Source organism: Pristiophorus japonicus, chromosome 1 (genome assembly GCF_044704955.1).
Source record: "Pristiophorus japonicus isolate sPriJap1 chromosome 1, sPriJap1.hap1, whole genome shotgun sequence".
Classification (NCBI taxonomy): Eukaryota; Metazoa; Chordata; class Chondrichthyes; family Pristiophoridae; genus Pristiophorus; species Pristiophorus japonicus.
The window spans coordinates 130,041,358-130,061,081 of NC_091977.1; the positions used below are offsets into that span (position 1 = coordinate 130,041,358).

Genomic DNA, 19,724 nt, shown 5'->3' on the forward strand with positions numbered 1-19,724 from the left:
AAAGACCGCCCCCTAAGTGGAGGAAGTGCATCCGAGAAGGCGCTGAGCTCCTCGAGTCTCGTCGCTGAGAGCATGCAGAAATCAAGTGCAGGCAGCGGAAGGACCATGCGGCAAACCAGATTCCCTGCCCACCCTTTCCTTCAACCACTATCTGTCCCACCTGTGACAGAGACTGTGGTTCTCGTATTGGACTGTACAGCCACCTAAGAACGCATGCTAAGAATGGAAGCAAGTCTTCCTCAATTCCGAGGGACTGCCTATAATGATGATGATGATGCATATGGGTGAAAAGTTGAGACTGTCATTTTGATTGGATTTGGATAAATTTATGAATTCTGTTTGGAATGTGTGTTTTGTGGTGGTTTTCATTTCAGTTTTATGCCCAGGAGAACGCTGTCATGTCCGGAACAGAGGGATGGTATGATGGGGAAGTGGTGAGCAATGCGGATCTGGGATTCCAATCGAATGAAACGGAGTCTGATGAGGTGCTCACGGACAGGAATTTGAGCCTGTCTCTGCCCTTCCTCCTCGTCCTTGTCCTCATCCTCCTCCAAACGTGATCCCACAATCCCTGGTGGCAAGGGCTGTGGCTTCGGGATGGCCAAATTGTGGAGCATGCTGCAGCCCACCACGAAATGGGACACCTGCTCCGGCAAGTACTGGAGGGCTATTCCTGAGCGGTCAAGGCAGCGGAACCTTGCTTGAGAATCCTGATGGTCTGCTCCGAGTGGCAGCATGACACGAGTGGTGCGGAGAGGAGTCAACAGCCACATGCAGAACAGATAGCCCTTGTCTCCGAGGATCCACCCTCGGGTTTGGCATGGTGGCTGCAAGATTGTTGGCACACCGGACTGATGTAGGATGAAGACATCATGACTGCTGCCAGGATACCGGGCATTCATCATTAGGATGTGCTGGGCGTGGTCACACGACAAGTGCACATTAAATGAGTGGTAGCTTTTGCAGTTTTGGAACATCTCAGCATTGTTACACGATGCCCGCAAAGCCACGTGTGTGCAGTCAATGGCCCCCTGCATCATCCGCCAGCCCACTATCTTGGCAAAGCCACATGCATGCTTGTCCTGTTTCTCTCTGTTCGTTTTCCTGGAGTTCACCTCCCGGATGCAGCGATGGATGATGAATTGGGAAATGTTAGCTCTGTCTTCTGCTGCAGACTGGAAGAATCCGCTGGCGAAGAAATTGAGGGTCATGGTGACCTTGAGGGCGTTTGGGAGAGCTGTGGTCACCCTGCTGCGAGGTTGCAGGTCTGGCTGCAGGAGTTGGCGAAGTTGTGTGACCACCCCCTTGGTGAACTGAGTTTTTGAATACACTCCTCCTGGCTTAAGTGCAAGTAGGAGAAGTGCACTTGGAAGATTCGAGGTGGGTAAAGCGTTCTGCTGAGAACTCTCCTGGTCCTTCTCTTCCTCCCTCTTCTCCTCTTTGAGCTGGCGGGGTCTGCACATGTTGAAACACCCAGCATGTGAACGGCAGCAGGTACTAGTGGCAGGGACAGGCCAGGAGAATGCTTGCCCACAGAGAGCGAGGTCCTCTCCCAGTTCTGCTTAGCAGGATAAGGATAACCACTTTAGAGGCCCAGCAATGAAAAGAAAACTGCTTGTCTCACACAACATTGATCTTTAAAGATCTCATGCAGCACTGTGGCTTGAGCAAATAGTGGAGGTGAAAATCCAAGGCTCCTTTATTAATGCCTTTCTTCACATTTTTTAATCACTTGGCACCTCCACTTCAGTTTTCTTTAGTGTATTCCTCTCTTGCCAGAACATAAAATTGGGATCCCCCCTTTCCCCTACACTCACTGACTTCAGACAAGGGATGGCTTTCTCTTCGAGCATACCACATAAAGGAAAGGTTGCAGCAACAGCTTATCCAGGCCCCAAGAATCAAGCAGCAGGACAGAGGGCAGCAGCTTGCCAAGTACAACACTCCCTCAATATTTGTGCAGGACATACATAAGAACATAACAAGTAGGAGCAGGAGTGGGCCATATGGCTCCTCGTACCTGCTCCGCCATTCAATAAGATCATGGCTGATCTTTGACCTCAACTCCACTTTCCCGCCCAATCCCCATATCCATTGATTCTCCAAGAGACCATAGAAACATAGAAACATAGAAAATAGGTGCAGGAGTAGGCCATTCAGCCCTTCGAGCCTGCACCACCATTGAATAAGATCATGGCTGATCATTCCCTCGGTACCCCTTTCCTGCTTTCTCGCCATACCACTTGATCCCTTTAGCCGTAAGGGCCACATCTAACATACTCTTGAATATATCCAATGAACTGGCATCAACAACTCTCTGCGGCAGGGAATTCCACAGGTTAACAACTCTCTGAGTGAAAAAGTTTCTCCTCATCTCAGTCCTAAATGGCCTACCCTTTATCCTAAGACTGTGTCCCCTGGTTCTTGACTTTGCCAACATCGGGAACATTGTACCCGCATCTAACCTGTCCCGTCCCGTCAGAATCTTATATGTTTCTCTGAGATCCCCTCTCATCCTTCGAAACTCCAATTTATAAAGGCCCAATTGATCCAGTCTCTCCTCATATGTCAATCCAGCCATCACGGGAATCAGTCTGGTGAACCTTCGCTGCACTCCCTCAATAACAAGAACGTCCTTCCTCAGATTAGGAGGCCAAAACTGAACACAATATTCCAGGTGAGGCCTCACCAAGGACCTGTACAACTGCAGTAAGACCTCCCTGCTCCTATACGCAAATCCCCTAGCTATGAAGGCCAACATACCATTTGCCTTCTTCACTGCCTGCTGTACCTGTATGCCAACTTTTAGTGACTGATGAACCATGACACCCAGGTCTCGTTGCACCTCCCCTTTTCCTAATCTGCCACCATTCAGATAATATTCTGCCTTCGTGTTTTTGCCACCAAAGTGGATAACCTCACATTTATCCACAATATACTGCATCTGCCATGCAGTTGCCCACTCACCTAACCTGTCCAAGTCACCCTGCAGCCTCTTAGTGTCCCCCTCACAGCTCACACGGCCACCCAGTTTAGTGCCATCTGCAAACTTGGAGATATTACACTCAATTCTTTCATCTAAATCATTGATGCATATTGTAAAGAGCTGGGGTCCCAGCACTGAGCCCTGCGGCACTCCACCAGTCACTGCCTGCCATTCTGAAAAGGACCCGTTTATCCCGACTCTCTGATTCCTGTCTGCCAACCAGTTCTCTATTCATGTCAGTATATTACCCCCAATATCATGTGCTTTGGTTTTGCACACCAATCTCTTGTGTGGGACCTTGTCAAAAGCCTGTTGAAAGTCCAAATACATCACATCCACTGGTTCTCCCATGTCCACTCTACTAGTTACATCCTCAAAAAATTCCAGAAGATTTGTCAAGCATGATTTTCCCTTCATAAATCCATGCTGACTTGGACCAATCCTGTAACTGCTTTCCAAATGCACTGCTATTTCATCCTTAATAATTGATTCCAACATTTTCCCCACTACTGATGTCAGGCTAACTGGTCTATAATTACCCGCTTTCTCTCTCCCTCCTTTTTTAAAAAGTGGTGTTACATTAGCTACGCTCCAGTCCATAGGAACTGACCCAGAGTTGATAGACTGTTGGAAAATGATCACCAATGCATCCACTAATTCTCGGGCCACTTCCTTAAGTACTCTGGGATGCAGACTATCAGGCCCCGGGGATTTATTGACCTTCAATCCCATCAAGTTCCCTAACACAATTTCCCGCCTAATAAGGATATCCTTCAGTTCCTCCTTCTCTCTAGACACTCGGTCCCCGAGTACTTCCGGAAGGTTATTTGTGTCTTCCTTCGTGAAGACAGAACCAAAGTATTTGTTCAATTGGTCTGCCATTTCTTTGTTTTCCATTATAAATTCACCTTATTCTGACTGCAAAGGACCTACGTTTGTCTTCACTAATCTTTTTCTCTTCACATATCTATAGAAGCTATTGCAGTCAGTTTTTATGTTCCCGGCAAGCTTCTTCTCGTATTCTATTTTCCCCCTCTTAATTAAACCCTTTGTCCTCCTTTGCTGAATTCTAAATTTCTCCCAGTCCTCAGGTTTGCTGCTTTTTCTGGCAAGTTATATGCCTCTTTCTTGGATTTAACACTATCCTTAATTTTCTTTGTTGGCCATGGTTGAGCCACCTTCCCCGTTTTATTATTACTGCTGACAGGGATGTACAATTGCTGAAGTTCATCCATGTGATCTTTAAATGTTTGCCATTGCCTGTCCACCATCAACCCTTTAAGTATCATTTGCCAGTCTATTCTAGCCAATTCACGCCTCAAACCATCGAAGTTACCTTTCCTTAAGTTCAGGACCTTAGTTTCTGAATTAACTGTGTCACTCTCCATCTTAATAAAGAATTCTACCATGTTATGGTCACACTTCCCCAAAGGGCCTCATACAACAAGATTGCTAATTAGTCCTTTCTCATTACACATCACCCAGTCTAGGATGGCCTGCTCCCTAGTTGGTTCCTCGACATATTGGTCTAGAAAACCATCCCTAATACATACCAGGAAATCCTCCTCCACCGCCTTGCAACCAGTTTGGTTAGCCCAATCTATATGTAGATTAAAATCACCCATGATAACTGCTGTACCTTTATTGCATGCATACCTAATTTCTTGTTTGATGCTGTCCCCAACATTACTACTACTGTACATAACTCCCACTAGCATTTTCTGCCCTTTGGTATTCCGTAGCTCCACCCATACCGATTCCACATCATCCAAGCTAATGTCCTTTCTTACTATTGCATTAATTTCCTCTTTAACCAGCAATGCCACCCTGCCTCCTTTTCCTTTCTGTCTATCCTTCCTAAATGTTGAATACCCTTGGATGTTGAGTTCCCAGCCTTGGTCACCCTGGAGGCATGTCTCCGTGATGCCAATTACTTCATACCCATTAACTGCTATCTGCGCAGTTAATTTGTCCACCTTATCCCGAATACTCCTCGCACTGAGGCACAGAGACTTCAGGCTTGTCTTTCTATCACACTTTGACCCTCAGAATTTTGCTGTAATGTGGCCCTATTTGCTTTTTGCCTTAAGTTTCTCTGCCCTCCACTTTTATTTTTCTTCTTTCTATCTTTTGCTTCTGCCCCCATTCTAGTTCCCTCTGTCTCCCTGCATAGGCTCCCATCCCCCTGCCATATTAGTTTAACTCCTCCCCAACAGCACTCGCAAACACTCTCCCGAGAACATTGGTTCCGATCCTGCCCAGGTGCAGACCGTCCGGTTTGTACTGGTCCTACCTCCCCCAGAACCGGTTCCAATGTCCCAGGAATTTGAATCCCTCTCTTTTGCACCACTCCTCAAGCCACATATTCATCTGAGCTATCCTGCGATTCCTACTCTGACTAGCACATGGCACTTGTAGCAATCCTCAGAGGTCCTACTTTTTAATTTAGCTCCTAGCTCCCTAAATTTTTCTTGTCTGACCTCATCCCATTTTTTACCTATATCGTTGGTACCTATCTATCTCAGCCTTGAATATGTTCAACGATTCAGCATCCACAGCCCTTAGGGGTAGAGAATTCCAAAGAATCACAACCCTCTGAGTAAAGAAATTCCTTCTCATCTCATTCTTAAATGGCCAACCCCTTATCCTGAGACTGTGTCCCCTAGTTCAACACTCTCCAGCCAGGGGAAACAACCTCTCAGCATCTACCCCGTGAATCCCCCTCAGAATTTTGTATGTTTCAATGAGATCACCGTTCATGCTTCTAAACTCCAGAGAGTATAGGCCTAATCTACTCAATCTCTCCTCATAGGACAACCCTCTCATCCCAGGAATCAATCTAGTGAACCTACATTGCACTGTCTCTAAGGCATGGATGCCCTTCCTCTGATATGGAAACCAAAACTGGGCACAGTACTCCAGGTGTGGTCTCACCAAAGCCCTGTACAATTGTAGCAAGACTTCCTTACTCCTGTACTTCAATCCCCTTGCAATAAAGGCCAACATGCCATTTGCCTTCCTAATTGCTTGGCTGTACCTGCATGCTAACGTTCTGTGTTTCCTGTACGAGAAAAGAAAAACTTACATTTATATAGCACCTTTCATGACCACTGGATGTCTCAAAGCACTTTACAGCCAATGAAGTATTTTTGGAGTGCAGTCACTGTTGTAATGTGGAAAACGTGGGCAGCCAATTTGCACACAGCAAGCTCCCACAAATAGCAATGTGATAATAACCAGCTAATCTGTTTTTGTTATTTGATTGTGGGATAAATATTGGCCAGGACACTGGTGATAACTCCTCTGCTCTTCTTCAAAATAGTGTCATGGAATATTTACGTCCACCTGAGAGAGCAGTTTAACATCTCATCCAAAAGACGGCATCTCCGACAGTGCAGCACTCCACTGGAGTGTCAGCCTAAATGTATGTGCTCACGTCCCTGGAGTGGGACTTGAACCCACAACCTACTGACTCAGAGACAAGGGTGCTTCCCACTGAGCCACAGCTGACACTGGACATCTAAATCTTGCTGAACACCAAGATTTAATTGTTTCTCACTATTTAAAAATACATCTGTTTTTCTATTCTTCCTACCAAAGTGAATAACCTCACATTTCTTCACAGTATACTCATCTGCCACCTTATTGCCCATTTACTTAACCTGTCTCTGTCGCTTTTCAGGCTCTTTGTGTCATCCTCACATCTTACTTTCCCACCTAGCTATGTATCGTCAGCAAACTTGGATACATTGCACTCTGTCCCTTCATCTACGTCATTAATATAGATTGTTAAAGCTGAGGCCCAAATACAGCCTGCCAACCAGAAAATGTCCCATTTATCCCTACTTTCTGTTTTCTGTCCGTTAACCAATCCTCTATCCTTGTTAATATATTGCCCCCAATCCCATAAGTAACAACCTTCTGTGTCACACCTTATCAAATTTCTTTTGGAAATCCAAATATACTACATCCACTGGTTCCCTTTATCTACCCTGCTAGTTACATCCTCGTTCAGTAAAATGATGTCACTTGTTGCACACGCACTGGGCTTTCCGAGAAATCAGCACTCTACCGTTCATGGTCAAGAATGTGGTGGATGTCTATTGGGCAAGAGATGGAGAATGTGGTGCGGGTGTAAAGGTGATGGACTTGGAAGAACATGATCCACATCTAAAAGAATGGGGAGAGCGTGATCGGCCTTCCCATCTGGATCATGTTCTCACTATCATTCCCCAACTTTAAACATGGATCACATACTTCCCCCATACCCACTATTCCTTACATGCTCTTCCCCCCCACCTCACCATGCCATCGAGTTCATGATCTGGTCTCCCCCAAGTTCCTGATCACCTAGCATCTGAGTTCCTGATCTCCACTCCCTTGAATTAATGACCTTCTCTCTGCCCTGAGTTCCTGACTTTCTCTCTTCCCCGAGGTGCGGACCTTCTCTCTCCCCCGAGTTCCTGACATTCTCTCTCCACCGAGTTCCTGACTGTTGTCTTTGTACTCTATTTATTTGTTACAGCTCACTAGACGAGAATTAGGACCTTGCGGGAGCTATTCACAGTTGCTGTACTCATGCTGGTTCATGCTGGTTTGGGAACACCATTTTGGGTTGTATAAAAGCACAGTTATTTTAAGTTACTTTTCTCCTGGCTCAGCTTGTCAGTTATTTACACATACACAACATAATTTGGCGATGAGGATGGCTCAAATTAACCTTCCTACCCCTCTGCCTTTCATCTCCACACTCGGGGACTCGCCAAATCCGTGGCCGAGATGGATAAAAAGTTTTTCTACATACATCACGGTGAGTGGTTAGACGGTGACAACGTAACACCAGTTTGCTGCCGTGCAATACTTATCCACTGCCTCGGCACTGAAGGCCAACGAATCTTTGGCCAAATCGAAGACACGGAGTCCAAAGCAGTAAGTGCCCTAGTGAATTATTTTGGCCCAAAGGTATCTCTCCATTATCGTAATGGAGAGATACCAATTCCATCAAAGGGGGCAAGGGAATGGTGAACCAATCAAACAGTACATCATTACATTAAATGAACTGGCCGCCATGTGTAACTTTGGAGGACTTACAGAGAAAATGATCAGGGATCAAATGATTGAGAAAACAACGATCCCCCGAATTCGGGAACGCTTGCTAATGGAGGATGATAAATTGACATTAGACAAAACCATTCAAATCGAATGAGCACTTTCCAATTCAAAAGCGATGAGATCTCCTGCTCCCCCTGTGCAGCAGACTGCAGCTACAGCCCATGTGCAAGGCGTTCGTCCAAAGCGGAAATCACAGCAGAGACCCAGAGCTTGTAATAAGCCACCCACTACGAATCATGGGCCTAACTTCCACTGCTTTAACTGTGGGGACAAATCACACTCAGCAGAATCCTAACTGCCCTGCACATGGGAAGAAATGCTCTGCATGTGGTAAAATGAACCCTATTTTGTTAGTGTCTGTCGTTCACCGTAGCATATTTGACGTGTGGACAACCCTGATAGTGATGAACCCAGTATGGTTTACACCGTTAGTGACATTTCGCACATCGATTCGGGCAAATTCAAGGACTGTGAGATAAACATTGACGGCATGCCCTGCTGCCTCCTCATTGACCTTTGAAGGAATGCAAAATTCACACGAAAACCCCCCTGTGTTTGGGCTCATTCAAAAGGACATTTAATTTGGGACTATCTACCGAAAGGTTTGGAACTCTAAAGTGCTTATGGAAGAAACTACGAACTTTAATAGAATTTTGGATTTTAAAAGACAAACTCAAGGCTGTGGGCGGACCGACAGAACTAGCAAGAGACAGTCTAATTAAGGAGCTACCTGGGTGTGAGAAGTAAGTTAACCTGTCTGGAAGAATGAGTATTTAAAAATCCTTCTCCACAAGAGACATTAACATCACAAAATCACCCACAACATGGGTCTGGACACCCATTTCAGCATATATATCACAAAGAGGCCCAATTACCAAACTAATATTTCCATCAGGAAACAGTTTTCGAACATCAACCCACCCAATACATATCAACTTTTAACGAGCCTGACAAAATATTACAAAGAAGAACCAAGCCTGCCAAAATTATACAAAGTGTTTTGAAGGCAAGATTAGAACACTGAAATCGTATAACTGACCCCTGTTTTCAACAGAGGTTAGTTGGTTGCTCGGTAGCTACGAGGCTGCTACTACCTCAGATGACACTTTGACTGACAGACTAGTACCACACTACGCTGTGTCATCAAGACAAGGAGAGAAACCAATGCGACAGTTGTAAACCACTTCTCCAGCCTCGAAGTCCTGAAGTCCTGAAGGAAGGAAGAATATCACCATCGCAGCAGCGACCGACCACAATCAATGTGGTATCAGGGAAAACACAACTGCGATCTACCATTAACTATCAAAGGGATTGGTAAGCATAAGCCCCTGCCTGCCCTGGAGTCTAACCTAGCTAGAATTAGGTATTGGGAGGTGGGAGGTATAATTTACTGTGACCGCCTTTGAATGTGTAATGCATGGTTCTTTGTTAGAGTGATTTGTGATTTTAAGTTTGACCTTGTATCTTTCCTTGTATTGTTTTTTATTGGAGTGATTTTAAGTTTAACCTTGTACCTTTCCTTGTATTGTTTTTTATTAGAGTGATTGTAAGTTTGGCCTTGTATTTTCTTACTAGAGTAATAAGCCTGTATTAATTTGACTGTAATAAAAACAAAGTTCTTTGCATCAAACCAGTGTCCTTTGTACTTTTGTCACACCCCCCAAATAAATCCAGAGTACAGAACCCAAGGGAATAGGAATAATTCAAACCGCTCAACCTGCCCCCTCATAGAGACCCCACCCCCTTACACCTTGGAGCCAAAGTCTCCATTTGAAGCAAGGCTGTGTACAAAACCCACTTCATGCATTGTCAACTGCAGCAAAACCTTGAGCAAACACCGCAAACTCCACGCTGGTCTCAGTGTATCAGAATACAACCTGGCCACCTCAAGACTTTGTCTGTATATAGACTGTGGTTTTAAAAAGGGGGTAAATATGTTGTGTTCATATTCTATTTATTTGTTACAGTTCACTAGATGGGCATTAGGACCTTGCGGGAGCTATTCACAGTTGCTGTGCTCATGCTGGTTCATGCCAATTTGGGGACACCATTTTGGGTTGTATAAAGGCACTGTTAAGTTAATTTATTTTTCTCCTGGTTCAGTTTGTCAATTATTTATGCATACACAACACTGACCTTCTCTCTCCCGAGTTCCTGATCTTCTTTCCCACTGAGTTCCAGAACATTTCTCTCCCCCGAGTAGCTTACTCTGTCTAGCCGAGATCCTGACCGTCTCTCTCTTCCTCCTGCACTCCCCCCACTGAGTTCCTGACCTTGTCTCCCCCGAATTCCTGACCTTGTCTCCCCCCTGAGTTCCTGACCTTCTCTCTCTTCCGAGTTCCGGACCTTCTCTCGCTGCCAAGTTCCTGATCTTCTCTGACCCAAGTTCCTGACCTTCTCTCTCTCCCCGAATTCCTGATCTTCTCTCCCCCACCAAGTTCCTGACCTTCTGTCACCCCCCCCCCCGAATTCCTAACCTTCTCTCTCCCGAGTTCTTGATTTTCACTCCCGAATTCCTGTCCTTCTCTCTCCCTGAATTGCTAATCTTCTCTTCTCCCACCTGAGTTCCTGACATGGGGCTGGATTTTCCATTATTTTTGCATGCATACCACCCACTTAACGTCCATGTTAACGCTGAAATGAGGTGTAACGCCCATATATCGCCCATTTAGCCACAAAATGGAAACTGACGCCCATTTCTCGGTCACTTATCGGCGAGCGTTACTTTTGACATGTATGTAACGCCGAGAAAAAATAATACTGCCCGCCCACTATTTTGGGGCGGAAACACCAGAATGGGTGAACCCAATGCCCATAATATTGCCCAGCGTTACTTTCCATACGTACTTAACGCCGAGATTCAATAATACCGACCGCCCACTTTTTTTTGTTGTAAAGATCGCATTTGCCGAAACTAACGCCCAGTATATGCCCAGCGTCACTTTCAGCACCTCTCACACATATCGCCCACAATCTCGCTCGCCGAAAAAACCGCTGTGAAAAAGTTGAACTGATCTGAACTAATCACAGCGGTGTGGAAGCCATTTTGTAAATCGCAGGTCGCTGCATTGAAAAGGCTGCTTCAACTTCGGGGGAGTTCGAATGTACTCTGGAGTTCTTTTCAGGTGATGTGACCATCTGACCAGACATCTTATCATACTGTGGATGATTGGATTTTACTTTAGGTGTCTTAGTGGGGAAATTTATTGCTTGTGAACAATCGGCATTGTATTTATAATTATTGGAATGGGGCCAGCCATTTCTCAGCCTGCATCAATTTCAACGCAGATGCTGCAGAGTACAAATGGCACAACGTCTAATCCACAGCATTATGTGCCCAATTTAAGACATGCAAGACTGATGAGGAGGACCAGACCATACACCCCCCGCACTTACAGGGAGAAGCGGTCTTACCTTGACTTATCTGAGAACACCTGCCTTCGGAGACTGCGCTTCCACAAAGTGGTTATCAGTGAGATATGCCAGCTCATCAGGGCAGATCTGCAGCCTGCCAGCATCTTCAGGACATCACTGTCCGTCGAAGTCAAGGTCACCGCGGCACTGTCGTTCTACGCGTCTGGTAACTTTCAGGCCTCCACGGTCGACATTTGCGCTATATCTCAGCATGCCACACATTGCTGCATTAGACAGGTCACTGAAGCCCTGTACGCACATGGAATGGACTTTATCAGCTTCCATATGACCACGGAGGTTCAGACTGACAGGGCTCTAGGATTCTACCACATTGCTAAGTTCCCCAAGGTTCAGGGAGCAATACACTGTATGCACATCGCCAGGCGGGCACCTTCTCAGGACCCAGAGCTTTTTGGCAACAGAAAAGATTTTCACTCCCTGAAGATCCAACTCATTGTCAACCACAATCAGATAATTATAGCAGTGAATGCCAAATTTCCGGGCAGCATCGATGAGGCTCACATCCTGCGTCGAGCGCTGTATCTGACATGTTTACCAGTCAGCCACAAGGTCAATGCTGGATGCTTGGTGACAAATGATATGGCCTAGCCACCTGGCTGATGACCCCGCTGCGTGACACCCTCACCAAGGCGGAGAAGTGATACAAGAGCCACAGAGCCATTTGCAATGTGGTCCAGAAAACCATTGGTGTGCTTAAGCAGCACTTTAGATGCCTGGAGCACTCAGGAGGGGAGCTAAAATACAACCCTGATCAGGTAACTCAATTCGTGGTCGTGTGCTCCATGCTGCACAACTTGACTATCAGGATGGGGCAAGAATTGCCAGAAGGGACTGATGCTCCACCTGAGGAGAGAGAGGCAGAGAAGGACGAGGGGCTGGACACTGACCTCGGGCCAGACGATCAGGCTGACTATGCAACCACGCCCACGCCCCCCCTCCAGACCACAGGAAAGGGCCCGTGGTAGCTACATAGCTGCAAGACCCTTACGTCAGCAGCTCATAAATGAGCGCTTTGCCTGAAAGAACGTTGCTGTTATTGACAAAGCTGACACACTGCTGTAAGTGCAGCTCAGACATCAATGGTGGGCATCACCTTGGGGCCAGTTAAAGTTTAAGTTGATTGAAGTTAAGTTTAATTATAGCCTTTCATGTTAAGGGATCACCAGTGTGTAACAGTCCAGCTATCTGAGACAATGCGCAACAAAGTTATTTTAAATAAAAAACATTTTATACGACCATTGGTCTGAAATCATGAATATAACGGTCAAAAACACCACACCCCCACAACACTTTTTAGAACATTGACATCAATCAAATGGTCAACATGTCCAGCAACACAGAACACAAATGCAAACCAACAGGGTGGCCCCCTCCCCCCATACCTTACAACAAATTGCATACACCCAGATGGAGACATGCACCTCACTTTCCTTCCCCCCCTCCCCTTCTTCTCCCCATCTCTACCCCTTCCCCTCCTCGCTGTATGCTGCCTGCTCTTCAGGCGGTGCCTCATTGGGGGGGATGAAGGCAGAGCCGGTGGTTGCACAGATATAGGAACGGGGGATGCTGAGGGGGGAACATTCTCGGATCCAGAAGCAGGATCTTGCTCCTGGCTCTCATGTGTCATTGGCACTAGGGGTACGGAACTTAGGGGTGGAGTGCCGCGCTCCGCGATCACTGGAAGGCCTGTGCCACCAGTGTTCCTGGCTATTGCCTTCAGGGCCTCCGCAATCCGCGGAACGTACTCCATCATGGTGCCGGAGATGCTGGCCAGCTGTCGGGATATGCCCCCCAATGCCTGTAGGACCTGGTGACCTATGTCAACAGTCCTCCTGGACAACTCTACCATGTCGCCGCTCTCATCTGGTGCTCGTGGACCAGGCCTGCCGTGTCTACGAAACCTCCGCGGGGTCGACGCTGTCCTGGGGACACCTGGGGTGCCCTATGGCGAGGTGCTTGGGCTCAGTACCTCCAGAGTGGAGGTGGGAATGACCGGAGGAACACTAGATGGCCTTGGGGTTGAATGCCTTCTGGAGCCTGGCGATGCAGGTTCTTCAAAGTCCGCACTGTCATCCGTTGAGAATAGACCCAGCGGATTGACCGGCGAGAATCGGAGCTCCTCAGCACCAGATGTAGGATTGACCAGCTAGTCCGGCCCCGCGCCCCCACCTTCTGGCCTCTGTGGTCTTGCCTTGGGATGTGCTGTTGGCTGAGCTGCAAAACACAAATGAGGTTATTAGAGGAGAAGGGGGTGCAAGGGTCACAAGCTGATTACAGCACTACACACAGCATATGCACGATTAAAGCACCACCGCTATCAAAATCATCACAGGCATCACATTTCACGACCATCAACACATTTTCCATTGCAATGATTCTCATGAGGCCAGCATTATTTAGAGGACACTTTTAGCAATCATCTATCATATATTATTCTTCAGATATGAGTGGGTGTGGCATCTATTGACTTCACATCATCCAATGGTGTATACTTTACTCACGTGGCATCACTTCAGGTTCCTGACCTTGACTCCCCCGACTTCCTGACCTTAACTCCCCTGAGTTCCTGACCTTGACTCCCCTAATTTCCTGACCTTCTCTCTCCCCAAGTTCCTCCTGACCACCTTCTCCCCCGCGTTCCTGAACTTCTATCTCCCCCGAGTTTCTCCTGATCTTCTCGCTCCTGAGTTCCTAACCTCCCTCCCCCGAGTTCCTGACATTCTCCTTCCCCCGTGTTCCTGGCCTCCCTTCCCCGAGTTCCTGACCTTCTGTCTCCCCTGAGTCCCTGACCTTGTCTTGCCAGAGTTCCTGATCTTCTCTCTCCCCCCCGCCCGTGTTCGTAACCTTCTGTCTCCCCCACGTTGCTGATCTTCTCTCTCCCGCAAGTCCCTGACCTTCTGTCCCACGAGTTCCTTACTTTCTCTCTCCCCCAATTTTTTATCCTTCTCTCTCCCTGAGTCCCTCCTGACCTTCTCTCTTCTGAGTTTCTGACCTCCCTCCCCTGAGTTCCTGATTTTCTCTCCCCCAAGATCCTGACCTTCTGTCTCCCCTGAGTTCCTGACCTTCTGTCTCCCCCGAGTTCCTGACCTTCTGTCTCCCTGAGTTCCTGACCTTCTCTTCCGCCCACTCGTATTCGTAACCTTCTGTCTCCCCCGCGTTGCTGACCTTCTCTCTCCCGCAGTTCCCTGACCTTCTGTCCCACAAGTTCCTTACTTTCTCTCTCCCCCAATTTTTTATCCTTCTCTCTCCCCCAAGTTCCTCCTGACCTTCTCTCTCCTGAGTTCCTGACCTCCCTCCCCCGAGTTCCTGACCTTCTGTCTCCCCGAGTTCCTGACCATCTCTCCACCGTGTTCCTGATCTTCTCTCTCCACCAATTTCTAGATCTTGTCTCCCCTGAGTTCCTGACCTTGACTCCCCTAATTTCAGGAACTCGGAGAGAGAGAAGGTCACAAACTCGGGTGGGGGGAGAGAAGGTCAGGAACTCAAGAGAGACAAGGTCAGGGGGAACTTGGGGAGAGAGAAGGATAGGAAATTGCGGGAGAGAGAAAGTAAAGAACTCGTGGGACAGAAGGTCAGTGAGTTGTGGGAGAGAGAAGGTCAGCAAAGCGGGGGAGACAGAAGGTTACAAACACGGGTGTCTCCTCTGAGTTCCTGACCTTCTGTCTCCCCCGCATTCCTGACCTTGTCTCCCCCGAGTTCCTGATCTTTTCTCCACCGAGTTCCTGACCTTATAGACTCAGAATCATAGAAGTTTATGTTAAGTTCATAATAAAGTAATGTAACTGAGTACTGTAGACATGAGTAAGTGTGACCTTAGCTCCTTTATTCAAACGCCAGTGAGTTGGTGCAGCATGGAGGCATGCTTATATACATTGCTCCCAAGGGATGCTGGGATCCCTTGGGACTCCAGGTATGCCCTCTGGTGGGGGTACGATACAGGTTACCGAGGGTTACATACATAACATCACTCTCTCCCAAAGTCAATAGTACACTTATTTACAGGGTGAGACGATCTGGGCTTTTCGCTCCCTTGTCGATTGTCTCGGTACAAATGCAGGTGTGGGTGAGTTTGTTGGTTCGTCACTGGGCTGCTGAGCAGCTGGCCTTGTCAGGCTGCTAGAGATGGTGAGTTCAGCTTCATGGTCAACCGTGATGTTGGTGGCCACGTGTGTGTGTATTGGTGGGTCGAAGTTGATGGTCTCCTCTTCGGGTTGCTCGTGGCTGTTTGTGAATCACAGTTTGGTTTGATCCGAATGCTTTCTGTAAGTTAGTCTCTTAGGAAGTTTGACCTGAAACACCCTAATCCCTTCTTTGGCTATGAAGGTACCAGCAAGCCATTTGGGACCATGTCCATTGTTGACTACAAATACAGGGTCATTGACTTCAAGATCGCGTGACAAGTTTGCGCGATCATGGTATATGCTTTGTTGATGCCGCCTGCCCTCGCTATGATCATTGAGATCAGGGTGGACAAGAGAGAGCCTTGTTTTGAGCATCCTTTTCATAAGCATCTCGGCTGGGGGAACCCTGGTGAGCAAGTGGGGTCTGGTGTGGTCGCTGAGCAGGACTCGGGACAGGCGGGTCGGCAGGGAGCCTTCCGACACACGTTTCAAGCTTTGCTTGATGGTTTGGACTGCCCGTTCTGCCTGGCCGTTGGATGCAGGCTTGAATGGGGCAGATGTGATGTGCTTGATCCCATTGCGGTCATGAATTCCTTGAATTCAGCACTGGTGAAGCACGGCCCATTATCACTGACAAGGACATCAGGCAGACCGTGCATGGCGAACATGGCTCGTAGGCTTTCGATGGTGGCAGTGGACGTGCTTACAGATATTATTACACACTCAATCCATTTCGGATAAGCATCCACAACAACCAAAAACATTTTGCCTCGACACAGACCCGCAAAGTCAACGTGGATCCTAGAGCACAGTTTGAAGGGCCATGACCACAAACTTGACGGTGCCTCTCTGGGTGCATTGCTCAGTTGAGAGCAAGTGTTGCATTGGCACACGCATGACTCCAAATCTGAGTCGATGCCGGGCCAACACACGTGGGATCTGTCTATAGCTTTCATCATTACTCTGCCTGGGTAGGTACTGTGTCGGTTGCATATGAACGTTTTCCTGCCTTTCTTAGGCAAAACCACGCGATTGCCCCACAAAGGACAGTCTGCCTGTATGGACATTTCGACTTTCTAACTCAAACTTGAGACCAAACAGATACTGGTGCATTTATTTCAACCTGCTGTAGATCCTTTCAACTTTGGACAAACCCCTGGACGCATAGGCGACTGGTTGCAATGTTCCCGATTCGTTTGCTTGTTGTAACACACACCCGACCCGTACGAAGACGCATCGCAAGCTAGCACTAAACGTTTACATGAGTTATACAGAACAAGCAGTTTGTTGGAACAGAACAGATTTCTGGCTTTCTCAAAAGCAGCCTCTTCTGATTTCCCCCATACCCAGTCATCTCCCTTGCGTAACAGCACATGTAACGGTTCTAGCAAGGTGCTTAACCCGGGTAGGAAATTACCAAAATAATTGAGGAGTCCCAGGAACGACCGCAGCTCCATCACGTTCTGTGGTCTCGGCGCATTCTTGATGGTCTCCATCTTGGCATCGGTGGGTCTGATGCCGTCTGCCGCAATTCTTCTCCCTAAGAACTCAACCTCTGGTGGCAGGAAAACACACTTTGAGCGTTTCAACCTGAGTCCCACTTGATCTAGCCGACTTAGAACCTCTTCCAGGTTCTTCAAGTGTTCGATGGTGGCCCAACCTGTGACCGGTATGTCGTCCTGGAAAACCACGGTGCGCGGAACTGACTTTCGCAGGCTCTCCATGTTCCTTTGAAACATTGCCGCGGCCGATCGAATCCCAAACGGGCATCTATTGTTGACAAACAGACCATTGTGCGTGTTGATGCAGGTGAGGCCTTTCGAAGGATCCTCCAGCTCCTCCATCATGTAGGCTGAAGTCAGGTCCAACTTGGTGAACGTCTTTCCTCCAGCCAGGGTCACAAATAGGTCGTCTGGCTTGGGTAGCGGGTATGGTCTTGTAGCGAAAAATGGTTAATCGTTACTTTATAGTCCCCACAAATTCTGACCGTGCCATCGCCTTTGAGAACCGGAACAATTGGACTGGCCCACTCGTTGAACTCCACCGGCGCGATGATGCCCTCTCATTGCAGCCTGTCCACTTTCTCTCGCATCATATATGGCACCGCCCATGCCTTGTGGTGGATGGGTCGTGTGCCGGGAACTAAGTGGGTCTGCACCTTCGCCCCCGAGAAACTTCCGACGCCTGGCTCAAACAGCGACGGGAACTTGCTCAGAACCTGGGCACATGAGGTGTCGTCGACGGATGAAAGCGCTCGGATGTCGTCCCAGTTCCAGCGGATTTTTCCCAGCCAGCTTCTGCCGAACAGTGTGGGGCCATCTCCTGGTACAATCCATAGTGGGAGTTTGTGCACTGCTCCATCATAGGAGACTTTTAATGCTGCACAGCCAATAACAGGGATCAGCTCTTTAGTGTAAGTTCTTAGCTTGGTACATAAGAACATAAGAACATAAGAATTAGGAACAGGAGTAGGCCATCTAGCCCCTCGAGCCTGCTCCACCATTCAACAAGATCATGGTTGATCTGGCCGTGGACTCAGCTCCACTTACCCGTCCGCTCCCCATAACCCTTAATTCCCTTATTGGTTAAAAATCTATCTATCTGTGACTTGAATACATTCAATGAGCTAGCCTCAACTGCTTCCTTGGGCAGAGAATTCCACAGATTCACAACCCTCTGGGAGAAGAAATTCCTTCTCAACTCGGTTTTAAATTGGCTCCCCCGTATTTTGAGGCTGTGCCCTCTAGTTCTAGTCTCTCCAACCAGTGGAAACAACCTCTCTGCCTCTATCTTGTCTATCCCTTTTATTATTTTAAATGTTTCCATAAGATCACCCCTCATCCTTCTGAACTCCAACGAGTAAAGACCCAGTCTACTCAATCTATCATCATAAGGTAACCCCCTCATCTCCGGAATCAGCCTCGTGAATCATCTCTGTACCCCCTCCAAAGCTAGTATACTCTTCCTTAAGTAAGGTGACCAAAACTGCACGCAGTACTCCAGGTGCGGCCTCACCAATACCCTATATAGTTGCAGAAGGACCTTCCTGCTTTTGTATTCCATCCCTCTCGCAATGAAGGCCAACATTCCATTCGCCTTCCTGATTACCTGCTGCACCTGCAAACTAACTTTTTGGGATTCATGCACAAGGACCCCCAGGTCCCTCTGCACCGCAGCATGTTATAATTTCTCCCCATTCAAATAATATTCCCTTTTACTGTTTTTTTTCCCAAGGTGCATGACCTCACACTTTCCGACATTGTATTCCATCTGCCAACCTTAGCCCATTCGCTTAACCTATCTAAATCTCTTTGCAGCCTCTCTGTGTCCTCTACACAACCCGCTTTCCCACTAATCTTTGTGTCATCTGAAAATTTTGTTACACTACACTCTGTCTCCTCTTCCAGGTCATCTATGTATATTGTAAACTATTGTGGTCCCAGCACCGATCCCTGTCGAAAGCCTTTTTGCTCTTTAGGCACTGACTCGCACCCATGTCCAGTTGCATGGATACTGGAATTCCGTTCAGTTTGACTTTTAGCATGATCGGTGGACATTTCGTGGTGAAGGTGCGTACCCGGTACACATCTGCCTCCTCGGATCGAGTCCCTCGCTCAGCCTGATCTGCCATGGATTGATTCTCCTCTGTGCAACGTAGTGGTTTGCAGGGTTTGCAGCTCATCTGCACATTCGCTGGAGGTGTCCCATTGTTCCACAGCCTTTGCACACATAGTGTTTGAAGTGGCATTGATGCGTTCAATGATCACCTCCGCAGCGCCAACAAGGTGTTAACTGCCTCGCATTAACGTTTGATGGCGGACTCTGGGTCATCTGAGGTCATGCAACTGCAGGCTTGTACGTTCTGCCATATGCATTCCTGCATGAAAACAACATTATTTTGTGTACAGCAGTTGCCGAAACCTCTTTATGCTGTGAAATTTGTTTGGTGTTATCGCTGGTGGACCTAAATGCCTGGGCTATCGTTATGGCTTTGCAAAGTTCGGTGTTACAACAGTCAATAGTTTGCGAAGGATAACCCCATGGTCAATGTCAAGCACAAAGAAGTCTCT

At 47.6% G+C, this 19,724-nt stretch overlaps 1 protein-coding gene across 1 annotated transcript; it reads right to left on the reverse strand.

Annotated features, from left to right (window-relative positions):
* Positions 1-365: 365 nt before the first annotated feature.
* On the reverse strand, positions 366-1,463 carry LOC139246961 (putative nuclease HARBI1). The gene has a single exon (XM_070871631.1). The coding sequence runs from the start codon at positions 1,461-1,463 to the stop codon at positions 366-368; it is 1,098 nt and encodes a 365-aa protein (XP_070727732.1).
* Positions 1,464-19,724: the final 18,261 nt, after the last annotated feature.